Source organism: Lithobates pipiens, unplaced genomic scaffold (assembly GCF_037356315.1).
Source record: "Lithobates pipiens isolate NorthernLeopardFrog02 unplaced genomic scaffold, aLitPip1_a1.2 Scaffold_13, whole genome shotgun sequence".
NCBI classification, from domain to species: Eukaryota; Metazoa; Chordata; class Amphibia; order Anura; family Ranidae; genus Lithobates; species Lithobates pipiens.
In genome coordinates, this window is record NW_027507718.1 from 288,906,137 (window position 1) to 288,924,574 (window position 18,438).

Here is an 18,438-nt window from a genome sequence, read left to right on the forward strand (position 1 = left end):
ACCTTGTCAGAAGGACTAAGGGAATATGTTGTATCGGTTCAAATGGCTGCTTTTGTAACAAAGGCAAAACTAAGTTCAAGTCCCAAGGTTTCAAGGGAGGTTTGACTGGTGGATTAAGCCGCATCACCCCTTGCATAAAACTCCAGACTAAAGAATGGGTAGCAAGCGGTCTTTGAAATAAGACCGATAAAGCTCAGACTTGGCCTTTAATAGTGCTTAAGGCCAAATTTCATCTCTACCTCTAATTGAAGAATTCTGCCTATAATATATCTTCGAGGTTGTAAACCCTTGGATTCACACCAGGAAACATAAGCGCTTCAGACCCTATAATATATAGTTCTGAAAGCTGGCTTTCTTGCATTAATCAGGGTAGAGATAACTGACCCGGAAAGCCCACGTTTCTTCAGAATGTGGGTTTCAATAGCTAAGCCGTTAAATTTAGAGACTGTAAGGTAGGATGGGATATCGGTCCCTGTGAGAGCATATCTGGCCCTAGTGGGAGGGACCATGGACCCTCCACTGCCATCTTTACCATTTCTGCACACCATGACTTTCTGGGCCATGCTGGTGCTACCAGAATTACTGGCATTCTTTCCAGCTTGATCCTGCAAAGAAGTCGAGGAAGCAATTGAATAGGGGGAAATGCATAGATCAGTGAAAAATGATCCCACGGGGTCACCAACGCATACATTCCGCATGCGAGTGGATCCCTTGTTTTGCCCAGTTGAGTAAGTTCATGTTGAACCTGGACGCTAGAAGATCTACGTCTGGAGTCCCCCATCTCACAGATTTACTGCTCTATATTGAAAGAGAAGCTGCTACCATCACTCCGTGCCCTTGGTTGTCATGCAGTTTTCAACATGACAATGATGCAAAACACACATCTAAGGTCACTGTTGCATTTCTGAAGAAGAACAGGGTAAAAGTGATTCAGTGGCCAAGTATGTCTCCTGATCTGAACCTAATACCTATGGAGAATTCTGAAGAGACGTTAAATTTGAGCATCACGCTACATCGGGGGTCAGCAAACCCTTGATCGTGAGAGGGTGACTGGTAGACCTTGTGTCTGCAGTGCCGTTCCCGCTACCAAAACAATTCCTTCCCGATTCCCAAGCAGAGCAGCACACACAAGAAGCCAGCTATGCAGCATGGCTTCATTGACTTGTGATCCTTCCCTTACATCCATCCCGCCCATTTTCTACATATCACACAGGCACTCTGTATAGATGTGAGGGGAGGGGACAGAAAGCAGTATATCTGAACATGCAGGTAAGGAACTGATCATTAGGAAAGGGCAAACAGTAGTGAGCTGTATACTCTGATCTGTAATGCTTAGCTGTATGCTCCTGACCCGTGATGCTGATCTGTATTACCCCTGACCTGAAATGCTGAGCTGTATATTCCTGACCTGTGAATGCTGCGCTATATACTCCTGACCTGTGAATGCTGGGCTATGTACTTCTGACCTGTGAACTTTAATTACTCCTTACCGGAATAAGTTCATATTTTTACATTGACATTTGTATTATTATATTTTTCGAAGGCCCGTTTCACACCAGAATGTTGTGTAGGAAACATCCATTCCATGTGCGTTTCCCACACTGCTGGGGTCAGCACACTGCATTACGCTTTCTGCATTCCAGTGTGATTTGCAACCCATTCAAATGAATGGGCTGTCAAAATGCACCACAGGGAAAAACGTGGGAAATGCACAGGAGTGCGTGCTGCATTACCGCATGATCCTGGAGTGAATCAGCCCCGATTTTTTTTCAAAACCGCCTTACTTTTTAATGGTCTTGCTAGGTTAGCTCCCAAAAATAGTACATTGAGCAAAGTCTAATTTCTTCAGTGTTATTACATGAATTTTATATATATATATATATATATATATATATATATATATATATATATATATATTGTAGTTGCTGACAGATCACATTACAGTGATGGAAGTCATTATGACAGATACCAAAATAAAACACCACCATTCTACTCATCAAGAGTCCTAAAAGTTGTCACCGTTTTTTGTTACAAAATTCTTTGTTTTGCTAGTTACTGCAGTCACATACTGTTTGCTGGCCAGTTGGAAGGGCAGTATCCTCTCAAAGGAGAAATCTCTATGTCATTGTTAGCAGAGGGTCCATAGAAAACGCTGCAAGCGATAAAAGTATCCACTGGATCAAAGTTCAGAGTCTTTGAAACAACCCAGACATCATCTGAAAAATGTGATAAAGTAGGTCATTAAAAATAGTACCATTATATATTACAGCTCAGTTGTAAAACGACAAGGATTCTCAAGATGAATGGACACATTGCTCTAAAAGTCCCCTGTTCATGTCAGGTCAACAAGCTTCCTGGCTAAGGAAAGCAAAAAGAAAGCAATATAAACATGAAATGGACATAAGTACAATTTGGCATTCAGTGCAACACACATTAAACTTCAGAAAAAAAGGTGAATGTATTACAACTATAAAACAGCAACTCTGAGCAGTATTAAGTGTCATAGCAATCATTATTAATACCCACCACACTTTTGATAACGCCTCCTGTTTTTTTTTTTTTTTTTGAAAAAGTTGAATTCACAAAAAACTTTAAAGGGAAAAGCTAAACTTAGGGTCTAGCATTGCTTTTACTTTTACCAAATACAGATTTGTGATTAGCTAATTTTGCATTGACACATATGGGTTTTTATCCTTACAGAAGGGGGTCTGGCAAGCGTATGCTCTCTCTGCTATACCGATACTTTTCCTTGAGCCTTTTATCAAATGGACCACTTCTCTGACAGTACTGGCACCTAATGCCAAAATGAAGGGAAGGATAGCAGATAAGTTTGTACGTTATTTCCTGTAATTTGGAATAGCTTAGTTTTGTTTATTTATTTTTAACAACTTTTTTTTTTTTAACATCTTCAAATACAGGTAATAAAAAAAATACGTATGGTACAGAGGCACATAACATAGCTCAATCACAATATATATAGAATATGGAAACATAGGGTCATCAGTAAAACAGGTATCTTCAGCAATTACCACCATATTTATTTTAGTTATATAACCGATTACCCATTATTTCATTGTCTTAACCATATTTCTGTGCTCTATGACATTGATAAGACATATCGTACTGTATTTTAGAATTACTCCTCTGGCCAGACTCCACAACCACTACATCCAGGCACCCAGCCCATATTAAGGAGCACTTTTTCAAGACTCCACAACTCAAGTAAGATTTTCATATGCTGGAGGTGTGGCCAAGATGGCAACCAGCTAGGACGTGTTGGAAGAGAGCTCCGCACCTGGCAGGCTATTTATCCGGCATTTAGGGACATATACCTATCCTGTTGGGCCGGTGAAGCTGTGGTGAGGTTCGGGGATGCGCAGGGGCAGCTCCGGTTCCCATAGGAAGAAGCACACAGCACCGGGAACCCCGCCGGGAACCCCGCTACAGACCCGCGCGGCACGCGGGCAGGCCTACACCAACATGGCGTCTCAGACGGACCAAGCTGACACGCCACCGCTGGGTGCTGAACAATTTCAGGCTCTTATGCAAGCGATTACAGGCTGCCAGACTACCCTAACCACTAAGATAGAGCAGATACAGCTCGACATGGGGCTTATCCGGCGGGATATGGATAAGCACCGGGAGCGGCTTACCGAGGCGGAGCGGAGGGTTGGAGACGTGGAAGATGTTACCCGCGACCATGATGCCTCCCTCCGCACCCTACAGGTGAGGGTGAGGGCACTGGAATCCAGGGCAGAGGACCAGGAGAACAGGAATAGGAGGAATAACCTGCGGTTGGTGGGCCTGCCGGAGGGGTCGGAGGGCCGTGACACCGAAGCCTTTACCGAACGTCTGCTACGCACACTTCTCCCGCTCGCTGTGTTCTCTCCTCACTTTGTCGTGGAACGAGCGCATAGAATGCCGTCGGTTCGTGGCCCGCCGGGAGCCCCGCACGTTTATTTTCCGCCTTTTGAACTTTAGAGATAGAGACCTGGTTCTCCGGGAGGCGAGGAAGGTGGGCGACCTGCGCTTTGAAAATGCTAAATTAATGCTCTTTCCTGATTTTACCGTGGAGACGCAGAGGCAACGCAGGACGTTCGACCAAGTCAAGGCCCAGCTGCGCACCAAAGGTCTCAAGTACAACATGATGTTCCCCGCGAAACTCAGAGTGATTGATGGAGAATCCGTTCGTTTCTTTACCTCCCCGAGTGAGGCCTCCAGGTGGATCGATTCCCTTCCCCGGCAAGGATAATCCTGGATGGAGATTACCTGACTGAGGTCCACACGCATCACCAGCTTTGCCCAGCGGTAAGCGGATCAGTTCCCCCCCCCCCCCAACTCTGTCCCTCCGTCTCTGAACTTGAAACTCCGGTTGGAGTGCCCCCCTCCTTCCCATTAGTAGTTTTGGGCAGGGGGCGAGGAGCTGACCTGATGTTCTGATGCTTCCTGGGGGGGGGGGTCCATATTACTGTCTTACGGGCCTTATGGCCTTACCCCTCCCCTAGCTTATGCCTGAGGGGGTTTGCATGATTACCTCTGGACGTGGACATACTGTACCGGGGATGCTGGACCCTGATACTCCGACGGCCCTGGATCTCGGAGCTGTACCCCCCCCCCTTTCCCCCCCCCCCGATTTTGTTTCATCCTCTTAACCTTTTTCTTTTTTCTTCCAAATTTTTTTTTTTTTTTTTTTTATTTGGTTTTTGTCTCCTCCTTGCTGGACGAGTTGCAACTAAGAATGGGCCCTTGGAACACTCCAAGAGAATTTTGTACTTCAATCTGAGGCGTCACCTATACTATTGCTTGTTCCCCTTTAACTTGTTTTTGCCCCCAGGAAGCGGCTGCGCTGGAGTCGGTTTACTCTGCGCAGGAGACTCTGTCCTAGGTGTGCTGGTTGATACGCACCGCCCCCACGGGAGATTTCTCCTTTAAATGGGTTTAATTACGTTTGGTTTGGGTTCTCAAACACCCTGGGGCTGTTTTTCTGGGGTGTGGGGTGGGAAGGGAGGGGAGTTCTGTTTTTTTCAGTTTTTTTGTTGTTTTTTTGTTACATGCTTATATGTTTTCTGCTGTGAACAGCGCTACTATAACGAATGTACTGTGTATATCATTGCATTGCTTAAGATGAGATATTTGTGCCTTGACCCTGGTCGGGCGGTCATATCCGTTGGTCCCCCCTGCCCTTCCAGGTTATGGCTCCGCTGAAGATCCTCTCCTGGAACGTTAGGGGGCTTAACCAGAGGATTAAACGCTCTCTTGTTTTTGACTACATGAAAAAATATGCTCCGCATATTTGTATCCTTCAGGAGACACATCTAGTGGGGGGAAGGATTATGGGCTTGAAGAGGCCCTGGGTGGGGTACCACTATCATGCCACATATTCCGGCTATGCCCGGGGGGTTAGTGTCTTGGTCCATAAGTCCCTGAATTTTGAGCCTCTTGATATTGTTACAGATAAGGACGGGAGATATGTGCTGGTGCACGCCACAATAGATATGATAGAGATGGTGCTGGTGGGTCTCTATATGCCTCCTCCTGCGGATCTGTCTTTACTACATAAATTGACTGCCCTGATCGCCCAATTTCATACTGACAATGTGGTTATAGCAGGGGACTTTAATATTCCTCCTAATCCTTCCCTGGATAGGTTGACGCCTGACCGGGCCACAGACTCTCCAGTTTCTCGCTGGGCACAGGTGTTTGGGCTGGAGGATGTCTGGAGGTGGAAACACCCATCAGATCGCCGGTTTACGTGCCACTCCTCCTCCCACAACACACTCTCCCGTATTGACCTTGTTTACGCTGGTGCCCCCATGCTTCCCAGGGTTCTTGGAATAGAGTTACTTCCTCGGGGCATCTCTGACCACTCCCCACTGCTGTGTACATTGCAGACCTCTACCCCTCAGCGGGATAGACTCTGGCGATTGTCAAGGTACTGGATTGAACACCCCACTATTGCCTTTGAGATGGGTGGTGAAATCCGGGGATTCTGGGCCTCAAACGTAGGCACGGCTTCTGGGGGGATGGTCTGGGATGCCTTCAAGGCCTATATGAGGGGGTGTTACCTTTCTTCCATTGGCCGGGAGCGTAGGAATGATAGGATCACGGTAGAGGAGGCAGAAGCCAGGGCCCAAGACCTGGAGACCCGATTCACCCTCACGGCTAACCCGCTCACGGCTCAGGATATGAAAGTAGCGTACCGAGAGGTGATGCTGCTTAGGGTGGCTAAGACAAGCAAACGTCACCTGGCTCAGACGCAGAGGATTTTTGAACAGGGCGAAAAGACGGGGAGGTTGTTGGCCTGGATCTCTAGGGAGCAGGCCCCAATCTCCACTATACCTCGAATACAGAATAGTGCTGGGACATTGGTGACGGATCCCCTTGCCATTAATGCTTGCTTTGCAGAGTTCTACTCCACCCTTTACTCATCTAGGGTGCGGTACTCAACGCAGGAGTTAAGTGCTTTTTTAGAGGGGGTGACACTCCCTACCCTTACCTCTGAGGCCAGGGATGGCCTGGACTCCCCGATCACTCTGGCGGAGGTCCGACTCGCACTGGGGTCCATGCAGCCGGGGAAGACCCCTGGGGAGGATGGGATACCCCCGGAATTCTATAAACACTACCTGGAGGAGGTGACAGTTAGAATGCACGACATGCTTACCGTGTCCCTCCGGGAGGGAGATCTCCCTCCATCTATGGCACAAGCCATTATAGTGGTGATCCCTAAGCCTGGGAAGGACCCCCAGCTGTGCTCGTCATACCGACCTATCTCCCTGCTCAACTCGGACGCGAAAGTGCTGACCAAAATCCTTGCCAGGCGACTGAATGAGGTTATACTTACCTTGATCCATGAGGATCAGTCTGGCTTTATGCCGGGGAAGGGGACAGATATTAATATTCGCAGGCTTTTCACTGTCTTGGCCTCGGGGGATGCAGAAGGCGGGGAGGAGGTTGTGGCCTCCCTAGACGCGGAGAAGGCCTTTGACTCCGTGGAGTGGGACTATTTGTGGGCAGTCCTCCGTAGGTTTGGATTCGGTCCAGCCTTTATCTCCTGGGTCAGGGCAATGTACAGAGCTCCCACAGCTAGGGTGCGCACGGGCATGGTCCTCTCCCCGCTCTTTCCCCTCCACAGGGGAACCAGGCAGGGGTGCTTTTTGCACTGGCAATTGAACCTATGGCGGGTCTCCTCCGCTCCTCTCCTGAGGTTCGGGGTATTGTCCGGGGTCCTTTGCAGGAAAAGGTTTCGTTATACGCTGATGATACCTTGTTGTATCTCAGGGATGACGGAGCCTCCCTACAGGCGGCATTGTCGCATATCGACCGGTTTGGACAGTTCTCGGGTATACGAATAAATTGGGCGAAATCGATTTTATTTCCACTACATGATGGTGCGGGTGTTTCCTGGGTGGATGGGCAACTGCAGAGGGTTTCTCAATTTAAATATCTGGGAGTGGAAATACACAGAGACTTGAAACAATTTATTACCCTTAACCTAAGTCCGGTGGTCACCCAGCTGGCCCAGAGGTGTACTGTGTGGAGGTCCTTACCGCTTTCGCCAGTGGGACGGGTCAATTTAATTAAAATGTCGGTTCTTCCTAGGTTTACCTACCTCTTCCGCCAGACCCCAGTCCACATCCCACTTAGATTCTTTAAGAAACTGGATGGCATTATCTCGTCCTTCGTTTGGAATGGTAAGCCCCCTAGAATAGCTAGAACAACCCTCCAGCGGCCCCTTGTGCGTGGCGGTTTGGCACTGCCCTGTTTCCTGAAGTATTACTGGGCGGCAGTCCTGGTGACTATTAGGTGGTGGCTCTCCGAGGGCCCAGTCAACCCTGCATCCTCGTTGGAGGCGGCGTTGTTGGGCTCATATGCGGAACTCAGGAACCTGATCCATAGGGGACCCCGATCCAACCCTGGGATAACTCTTCCGATGCGCACGACTCTTAAGATATGGGAACTGGTGAATAAAAAGTTGGTGGGCGCAGGGGTGTGGGCCCCGGGGACTCCCCTCTGGGGGAACCCCTGCTTGCCCCATTTTCAGTCCATCCCTGATCCGATTGTTTGGGCCAGGCATGGAGTTACAACACTAGGGGACATAGTATCTCAGGGGCAGCTACTTTCCTTCGATGCTATTAAACAGGCCAGAGACCTCCCGAATCATATGTTTTTCAGATTTCTGCAGTTGCGACACGCCTTCCGGTCTCAATTCCCATCTAGAGTGACTCTAGAGGTGTCTGCAGTGGAGGAGGCGCTTGGGCCTGCGGGGGGAGGGACGCGCACACTGTCCACGATATATACCGCACTGACTGTACAGGACGAGACTAGGATCTCCCATTTGTTTGAGCTCTGGCACAGTGACATTCCGGAGCTTACTGAGGAGGACTGGGAGGAGGGTATACAGCAATACCTGACCCTGGCGATTTCTGCAAGGGACAGGTTTATACAATTGAAGTTCCTCCACCGGGTATACTTTTCACCGGCACGCCTGGCAAGGATTTACCCTGACCGATTGACTACCTGCCCTAGATGCAACGAAGACGATGCTGACTTTTTTCACATGGTGTGGTCCTGCCCTGGGGTAGTGGGATTTTGGAAGGGAGTCCTGGCCGACATTAATGCTGTGGGGGAGCTTACGGTCCCACTTAGCCCGCTACCTCTCCTACTGGGTATCTGTGACTTTTTGGAAATATGCTGGGGGAAGAAACTGTTTATTTTCTACACTACACTCTACGCGAGGAAAGCAATACTACTGCAATGGAATCAACCTCTCCCTCCTACTAAACAATTGTGGCAGTCCCTGGTGAACGCGGCTTTGCCGCTCTACAAACTCACGTATCTGGGCAGGAACTGCCCTGGGAAATTCGGAAAGATTTGGGCGGCATGGGTTGAGGCGAAGCATTTGACCATTGCTTAGGCTAGGGGGAGTGGGGGGTGGGGGGGTGGGTCCCTTTTTTGTTAATTTCTGTGGTTTTTTGTATTGCGGGGGGAGGTCTTGGGGAGGTTCTGTATTCTATACTGCAATGACTAGTGACTCTACACACTGTTAAGAACTGTCTGTACTCTATATGTGATGCAATTTGATTATCTGTCTACTCAAAATATGTATGTACCCTGCTGACGCATGTCTGTTTTCTATTTTTCTTTTTTTTGGGACATAAATAAAAATCTTTGTTAAAAAAAAAAAAAAAGATTTTCATATGCTATAAGTTTGAGTTCCGCAACCCATTCTGCCAAAGTGGTTGCTGTAGTGGAAGCCCATTTCAATATCTATTCCATTCTACGGGCTGAAAATAAAAATGTCACTGCGAGGGAAGTTTGTATGTAGAGTTCTGTGGTTTCAAAGCAGACCAATATACATGTCAGTGGGGTATTGCTTATGTGCATACAAAATATACTGTTGATTTTAGATAACACCATATCCCACCGTATCCCAGTATCACACAAATTTAGGGCAACTCCACAGTAGATGTATGAGATCACATTGATTCACTTTGCATTTACCACAACATCGAGTTTCTCTACCACCTATTCTGTTGAGAAAAGTTCTGTAGACCCAATGCAATAAAAATAATTGTGTCCGCCTGTGGGAAGAAGACAAATACACGCCCACATGTCATCAGTAAGCACACCCAAATCCAATTCACACTTCTGTCTATAGGGTAATGAGAAGTTGCCTGCGTATTTATTTATGCAGTAGATATAAATTCATAGAGGATATCAAGCCCTTGGTTATTGAGATTTAATTAATCCATGCAGTATCAACCCTTGGCCCATCAGAGGGGCAGATACAGCTAATTGTGCTTGTGCTGCATGTCCAAGTTGTAAATATCAAGAAAATAATTTCTTGATCTAAGAAAAGTTTCAACTGAAGCTGTTGGAAGGATTTTGATTGTCCGGCAATGTAAAGTTGGGGCATAGTGTGAACACCAACATTCTTCCACATACAAAAATCTTGGTGCTTAGCTAGCTCTGGCCCATATGGGAGGGAGTCTATCCACTTGCCTACTGGGCACTTAAACACCCCTCCTGCCCAGACCAATTTCCAGCTTTCAGTGCTCTCACACTTTGAATGACAATTACTCTTTTATTTTTTGTCTTTTTTGCCCACAAATAGAGCTTTCTTTTGGTGGTCACCTCTGGGTTTTTTTATTTTTGCGCTATAAATGAAAAAAGACCGAAAATTTTGGGAAAAAAACAAATTTTTCTTTGTTTCGGTGATAAAATTATGCAAATTATTATTATTTCTTCATAAATTTTGGCCACAATTTATACTGCTACATATCTTCAGTAAAAATAACCCAAATTAGTGGATATTATTTGGTCTTTGTGAAAGTTAGAGAGTCTACAAGTTATGGTGCGAATCATACAAAATTGATCACATCTGATGTACTGGTAGCTCTCATTTCTTGCGACCCGAACAAGCCAGGAAAGTACAAATACCCTCCAAATGACCCCTTTTTTGAAAGTAGACATTCCAAGGTATTTAGTAAGAGGCATGGTGAGGTTTTTAATGTTGTCATTTTTTCCCACAATTCTTTGCAATATGAAGATTTTTTTTTCTTTAATTTTTTTTCCACAAAATTGTCATTGTAATAGGTTATTTCTCTCACATGGCATGCGTATACCACAAATGACACCCCAAAATAAATTCTGCTACGCCTCCTGAGTATTACGAAACCACATGTGTGGGACTTTCACAGCCTGGCCACTTAGAGAGGCCCAACATGCAGGGAGCGCCGTCACGTCTTCTAGGAGCATAAATTACACATACAACTCCAAGGGATACGGCCAGCACAGAACTTCCCCGATGCACGCTCTCAGGAGCGCGCAGAGGGGAAGTAAATAGGAGGATGTCCAGGGACGCCCTCCCGGCAGGAAACGTCTGCGCTGTAGCTGTCTTTCGGCTATAGCATGGGCAGGAAGTGGCTATTCTAGATAGGAGTCTAGATATTTCCTAGACCTTCCCCATAAATTGTACAGTAAGGTACTAGGAGTGGGTTTTGGTATGTAAGGGTGAGTCCAGGGATAGCCAAGTTCTTAAATTCTATTTAAAATAAACCAAATTAAAGGTCTTTTAGTGATATCAGCCAACACTTCTAAACCTGTAGCTGCCCACTTGTGAGCTTTAACATCCACATGCCATATACACAGTTGGTAATAAGTATTGAACATGTCACCAATTTTCTAGGTAAATATATTTGTAAAAAGTGCTATTGACAAGACATTTTTACCATGTCGCTAACAACCCATGCAATCCATACATACAAAGAAACCAAAACAAATATGTTCACACAAGTGAACACTGGGAAAGGGAGGTGCAAAAAGGCTTGAAAAGCCAAGACACCAGCTGAAATCTATCAGTAATTAGAAAGCAAGCCTGCCCCTTGTCAGTGCAAATTAATATAATTTTGAATGTTCCAGTGAGCACTGTTGGCACCATAATTCGAAAGTGGAAAGAACATAATTTTACCATAAACCGGCCACGACCAGATGCTCCTTACAAGATTTCTGACAGAGGAGTAAAATCAATTATCTGAAGTTGTTCAAGAACCAATGACCACTTGTGGAGAGCTTCAGAAAAACCTGGAATTAGCAGGTACAATTGTTTCAAAGAAAACAATAAGTAATGCACTCAACCTCCATGGCCTGTATGCATGCTCATCACCCAAGACTCCATTGCTGAAGAAAAAGAATGGTGAAGCTTGTTTAAAGTTTGCTGCACAACATTTAGACAAGCCTGTAAAATACTGGCAAAATATAGTCCATAATACACACACTGTTTGGAAGTCATATGGCACTGCACATCAACCCAAAAACACCATACCAACAGTGAAGTTTGGTGGTGGAAACATCATGGTGTGGGGCTGTTTTCAGCATACTGTACTGTCAAACTTCATGTCATTGAAGGAAGGATGATTGGAAAAATGTACCAAGACATTCATGATAAAAATCTGCTGCCATCTACCAGGATGATGAAGAGGAAAGGAGGGTGGACATTTCAGCAAGACATTGGGGGTTATTTACGAAAGGCAAATCCACTTTGCAATGCAAATGCACTTGAAAGTGCACTGAAAGTGCACTTGGAAGTGGAGTCGCTTTAAATTTAAGGGGTAGATCTGAAAAGAGTGGAATCTTTCAAAGAAAGAAAATAAAGCTGCTAGAATGGTCCAGCCAATCACCTGGCTTGAATCCAATAGAACATCTATGGAAAGAACTAAAGATCAGAGTTTATAGAAGAGGCCCACAGAACCTTCAAGATTTGAAGACTGTACAGCATTGTGTGGGAAAATGGGCCAAAACCGCAACTGAACAATGCATGCAACTAGTTTTGTCATACAGGAGGCATCTTGAAGCTGTCATTACCAACAAAGAATTTTGTAAGAAGTACCGTATTTGCTGGCGTATAAGACGACCCCCTAATTTTCCATTTAAAATGTTGGTTTTGTACTATACTCACCGTATAAGACGACCCCCTTTCGACTAGTCTGACAGGCTGCTGGATGTGGAGTAATACTGTACGTTCAGTAGCTTCAGTAACATACCGTCTCACAGTATACATACAGTATACCATGCTGAGCCAATCACAGCGAGTGATGCATTCTATTAATGAATACAAAGCCTGCTTGGATTGAAAAAGGCTGTAACATCATCAGCCCATGCCTCTGACTCTCAAAGTCAATCTGAGCAGGCTACTGTATGTAGCCTGCTCGAATTGGCAGAGGTTGCTACTCCAATCCCAGCAGGCTCTGTATTCATTAATAGAATACATTGCTCGCTGGGATTGGCTCAGCGGTGTATACCGCATGTATACAGTATTACCACACATTCAGCAAGCATCTGGAGGGCTGACATCCAGCGGGTGGCTGGCATATAAGAGGACCCCTGCTTTATTCCCGGCATATATGATGACCCCCCTTTTTGGCCTTTTTTTTTGTGTAAAAAGCTATTTTATACGCTGGAAAACATGGTAATAAGTAAATTCCAGTTAGCATGTTCAATATTCCTTCCTGATCCCTCGAGAGGCAATTGGATCTTCCTTGGATAAACTTTTCCTATAACTGTTATTACCCAGTTATATTATTTACTTCTGAACTTATTTGTCTTGGTCTCTTTGCATGTATGGATTGCATGGGTTGTTACATTTCAGGTCAATAGCACCTTTAGAAATATTTTTACCTAGAAAAATGGAGACATGTTCAATACTTATTTTACCTGCTGTATGTGTCACTGTGTGGTCAATGTTTCTGTGCTGAGAGCATGTTCACTGTGTGCTTCCAGCAAAGACACTGAGCTGTTAAAGACAGTTCTCGGTGCCCACTAACAATTTGTAGTTGGCAGGACCAGCTCCAGATCATGTGAGCACTGAGACAGCCAATCACAATGTTCACATGATCACTGATCCTTCCTGCCCCCCCCCCCCCCCCCCCCGGGCATTCAGAACTTTAGGTCCTGCCACGATATCTTTGCATTAAGATGTGTTTTTATGGTAAAAGCAGCATGGAATCATGGCAGATTGCCATGCTGCCATAGTAACTGGGTCCAAAAATATGTAAAAACCAACTTTATGGTTACACTCAGCAGATGGAGGATATTTCCTGAAAAGCATTTTAACCACTCCTATACCAGGCACTTTTACCCCCTTCCTGCCCAGGCCAATTTTCAGCTTTCAGCACTGTCACACTTTGAATGACAATTGGACAGTCATGCAACTCTGTACCCAAACAAATTTTTTATTATTTTGTTCAGACAAATAGATCTTTCATTTGCTGGTATTTAACCACTTGCTCACTGGGCACTTAAACTCCCTTCCTTACCTGGTCAATTTTTAGCTTTCAGTGCTGTCATGCAGCACTGTACCCATATACATTTTTTGGTCCTTTTTTTTTTCATACAGAGGTTTCTTTTAGAGGTATTTAATCATCACTGGGCTTTTTTATTTTTTGTGGTATAAATAAAAGACTGAAAATTTTGTAAAAAAAAATATTTTTCTTTGTTTCGGTTATAAAATTTTGCAAATTAGTATTTTTTTCTTCATACATTTTTTTGGCCAAAATTTATACCTCTACACATCTCTGGTAAAAGTAACCCCAATCAGTGTATATTATTTGGTCTTTGTGAAAGTTATAGAGTCTACAAGCTATGATGCCAATCATTGAAAATTGATCAAACCTGATGTACTGACGGCTGATCTGTTTCTAGAGACACAAACAAGCCAGGAAAGTACAAATACCCCCCAAATGACCCTTTTTTGGAAGGTATTTAGTAAGTATTTAGTAAGAGACATTTTGAGTTTTTTCACACAATTCAGTGCAAAAAGAAGATTTTTTTTATTTATTTTTTCCCAAAATTTTCATAATAACAGGTTATTTCTCTCACATGGCATATGCATACTTACAACTACACACAACACATTCTCCTCCCGAGTATGGTGATACCATATGTGTGAAACTTTAACACAGCCTGGTCACATACAGAGACTCAACATGCAGGGAGCAGTCAGGCATTCTAGGGACATAAATTACATATATAATTTCCTAACAATTGATCGCATTGTTAAAGGCCCTGGAGCACCAGGACAATGGAAAAGCCCACAAAATGACCCCATTTTGGAAAGATAACACCCCAGCATATATTCTATAAGGCATAATGAGTCTTTTGAACATATTTTTTTTTCCACAAGTTTTTGAAAATCGTGAAAAGAAAATGAAAAGGCAAATTCTACGGCGCTGATGAGGATCTACTGATGGCGGGAACCGGTTAAAGACATGAGTACTATGTCCGTTTGCAAACCGAACATTATGTACACTAACTAAATTCAGTTCACAGATAAAGAGCCTTTTCAGCATATCTTGCACAGATTTAGACCCTAATTACACCTTTAAGGCAAATATTCCTTCACATTTACTACATAAAAATCAACACAAGACAATACAACCAAAATTACTTACCTTTACTGTATGCAGATGAGTTATCCTTTCTGTTTAGCTTAAGATAAAGTTTTGTTTTTGATTCCCCACCATAATCTGCATTGACAGCTTTTGAAAACTTGCCAAACTGCCGTTTTTGATATCCAGATATTTTCCTGTTAACAGGCAACAAGAAAGTAATAATATTCTTTAGATACCCAATACATTTTGCCAACAGTGTGTTAACAGTCTATTCTTGAGTTTAGGTTTAAACTAAATGGGACAGCAAGTCAAAGACCATGGGTTACACGCTGTTATGGTCAAGTAATTAACCACTTTCAGACCGGACCATTTTGCTGGTAAATGACCAGAGGTCTTTTTACACTTTGGCACTGCGCTGCTTTAACTGGTAATTGCGCGGTCATGCAATGTTGTACCCAAACAAAATTTGCGTCCTTTTCTTCCCACAAATAGAGCTTTCTTTTGATGGTATTTGATTGCCTCTGCGATTTTTATTTTTTGCGATATAAACGTAAAAAGACCGCAAATTTTGAAAAAAAATGATATTTTCTACTTTTTGTTATTAGAAAAATCCAATAAACTCAATTTTAGTCATACATTTAGGCCAAAATGTATTCAGCCACATGTCTTTGGTAAAAAAAAAGTCAATAATTGTATATTTATTGGTTTGCGCAAAAGTTGTCACATCTACAAACTAAGGTACGTTTTCTGGAATTTACGCAGCTTTTAGTTTACGACTGCCTATCTCATTTCTTGAGGTGCTAAAATGGCAGGGCAGTACAAAACCCCCCCAAATGACCCCATTTTGGAAAGTAGACCCCCTAAGGAAATTGATAAGAGGCATGTTGAGCCCATTGAATATTTTATTTTTTTGCCTCAAGCGATTGAATAATGACAAAAAAAAAAATTTTTTTTTTACACAAAGTTGTCACTAAATGATATATTGCTCACACATGCTATGGGCGTATGTGAAATGACACCCCAAAATAAATTCTGCTGCTTCTCCTGAGTACGGGGATACCACATATGTGGGACTTTTTGGGAGCCTAGCCGCGTACGGGGCCCCGAAAACCAAGCACCGCCTTCAGGCTTTCTAAGGGCGTAAATTTTTGAGTTCACTTCTCACTACCTATTACAGTTTTGAAGGCCATAAAATGCCAAGATGGCACAAAACCCCCACAAATGACCCCATTTTAGAAAGTAGACACCCCAAGCTATTTGCTGAGAGGCATGTTGAGTTCATGGAATATTTTATATTTTGCCACAAGTTGCGGGAAAATTACAAACTTTTTTTTTTTTTAACAAAGTTGTCACTAAATGATATATTGCTCATGCATGCCATGGGCATATGTGAAATGACACCCCAAAATAAATTCTGCTGCTTCTCCTGAGTACGGGGATACCACATATGTGGGACTTTTTGGGAGCCTAGCCGCGTACGGGGCCCCGAAAACCAAGCACCGCCTTCAGGCTTTCTAAGGGCGTACATTTTTGAGTTCACTTCTCACTACCTATTACAGTTTTGAAGGCCATAAAATGCCAAGATGGCACAAAACCCCCACAAATGACCCCATTTTAGAAAGTAGACACCCCAAGCTATTTGCTGAGAGGCATGTTGAGTCCATGGAATATTTTATATTTTGCCACAAGTTGCGGGAAAATTACAAACTTTTTTTTTTTTTTTTTTCCACAAAGTTGTCACTAAATGATATATTGCTCACGCATGCCATGGGCATATGTGAAATGACACCCCAAAATAAATTCTGCTGCTTCTCCTGAGTACGGGGATACCACATATGTGGGACTTTTTGGGAGCCTAGCCGCGTACGGGGCCCCGAAAACCAAGCACCGCCTTCAGGCTTTCTAAGGGCGTTACAGTTTTGAAGGCCATAAAATGCCAAGATGGCACAAACCCCCCCCAAATGACCCCATTTTGGAAAGTAGACACCCCTAAATTTAGGGGTACACTAGTGAGACTAGGTAATAAATGGCGGGTGCCCTGAAACTATAAAAAAATAACTAACCAACCAGCGTCACCTGTAACAGTTATATGGTGATCACTGGTGAAAGGGTTAACTAGGGGGCAATCAGGGGGCTTTATGCGGTAGTATATGGGGGTCCCTGGCGCTATAAAAAGCTGCAGCGAACCTAAATACCTACCTGCCTAACTAGCGTCACCTGTGACACTAATACAGCGATCAGAAAAACGATTGCTTATTAGGCTGGGTTCACACTGGAGCGATGCGGGAACGCCACGAATGCGCGGCGGGTTCCCGCATCGCATGCCTCCCGGCGGCAGTTCACACTGCCCTATGCGAACTGCTGGGAGTGTCAGTGAAATGTTACTGACACCCCCAGATCAGTTCGCATATCGCAGTGCGATCTGCAAACTCGGATCGCATGGTGTGAACACCCATGCGATCCGATTCTGCTGCGGGCCAAAAAAAGGGTCCCGTGCGAATTTGCGGCGGGTGCGGCGAATGGCTGAACTCGAATCGCACAGAGATCGGATGTGATTTGCACTGCAGTGCGGTGCGAATCACATCCGTTCTCATAAACCGCTGCAATGTGAACCCAGCCTTAGTGACACTGGCGACGGGGGGTGATCACGGGGTTAAACCTTTATTGGGGGGGTTAGGGGGGTACCTTAGAACTAAAGGGGGCTAACCCTAACTGCCCTAACAGTTATTAGTCACAAATGACACCCGCCGGGTGATCAGGGGGTTAAACCTTTATTAGGTAATAAATGGCGGGTGCCCTGAAACTATAAAAAAATAACTAACCAACCAGCGTCACCTGTAACAGTTATATGGTGATCACTGGTGAAAGGGTTAACTAGGGGGCAATCAGGGGGCTTTATGCGGTAGTATATGGGGGTCCCTGGCGCTATAAAAAGCTGCGGCGAACCTAAATACCTACCTGCCTAACTAGCGTCACCTGTGACACTAATACGGCGATCAGAAAAATGATCGCTTATTAGGCTGGGTTCACACTGGAGCGATGCGGAAACGCCGCGAATCCGCGGCGGGTTCCCGCATCGCATGCCTCCCGGCGGCAGTTCACACTGCCCTATGCGAACTGCTGGGAGTGTCAGTGAAATGTTACTGACACCCCCAGATCAGTTCGCATATCGCAGTGCGATCTGCAAACTCGGATCGCATGGTGTGAACACCCATGCGATCCGATTCTGCTGCGGGCCAAAAAAAGGGTCCCGTGCGAATTTGCGGCGGGTGCGGCGAATGGCTGAACTCGAATCGCACAGAGATCGGATGTGATTTGCACTGCAGTGCGGTGCGAATCACATTCGTTCTCATAAACCGCTGCAATGTGAACCCAGCCTTAGTGACACTGGCGACGGGGGGTGATCACGGGGTTAAACCTTTATTGGGGGGGTTAGGGGGGTACATTAGAACTAAAGGGGGCTAACCCTAACTGCCCTAACAGTTATTACAGTCACAAATGACACCAATGCAAAAAAAAAAAAAAAAAAAAATGACATTGGTGTCACTGT

General features: G+C 44.8%; 1 protein-coding gene across 3 annotated transcripts in view; it reads right to left on the minus strand.

The window, feature by feature from the left end:
- The window catches only part of ZGRF1 (zinc finger GRF-type containing 1), a 213,515-nt gene that overhangs the window by 87,757 nt on the left and 107,320 nt on the right, over positions 1 to 18,438 (minus strand). For all 3 annotated transcript variants that reach the window (XM_077476750.1, XM_077476747.1, XM_077476748.1), the window contains 2 exons: positions 14,949 to 15,082; positions 2,070 to 2,216 (listed from right to left, as the gene is read on the minus strand). In XM_077476750.1, coding sequence (XP_077332876.1) covers positions 2,070 to 2,216; positions 14,949 to 15,082 — 281 coding nt within the window. The remainder of the gene's footprint in view (positions 1 to 2,069; positions 2,217 to 14,948; positions 15,083 to 18,438) is intronic.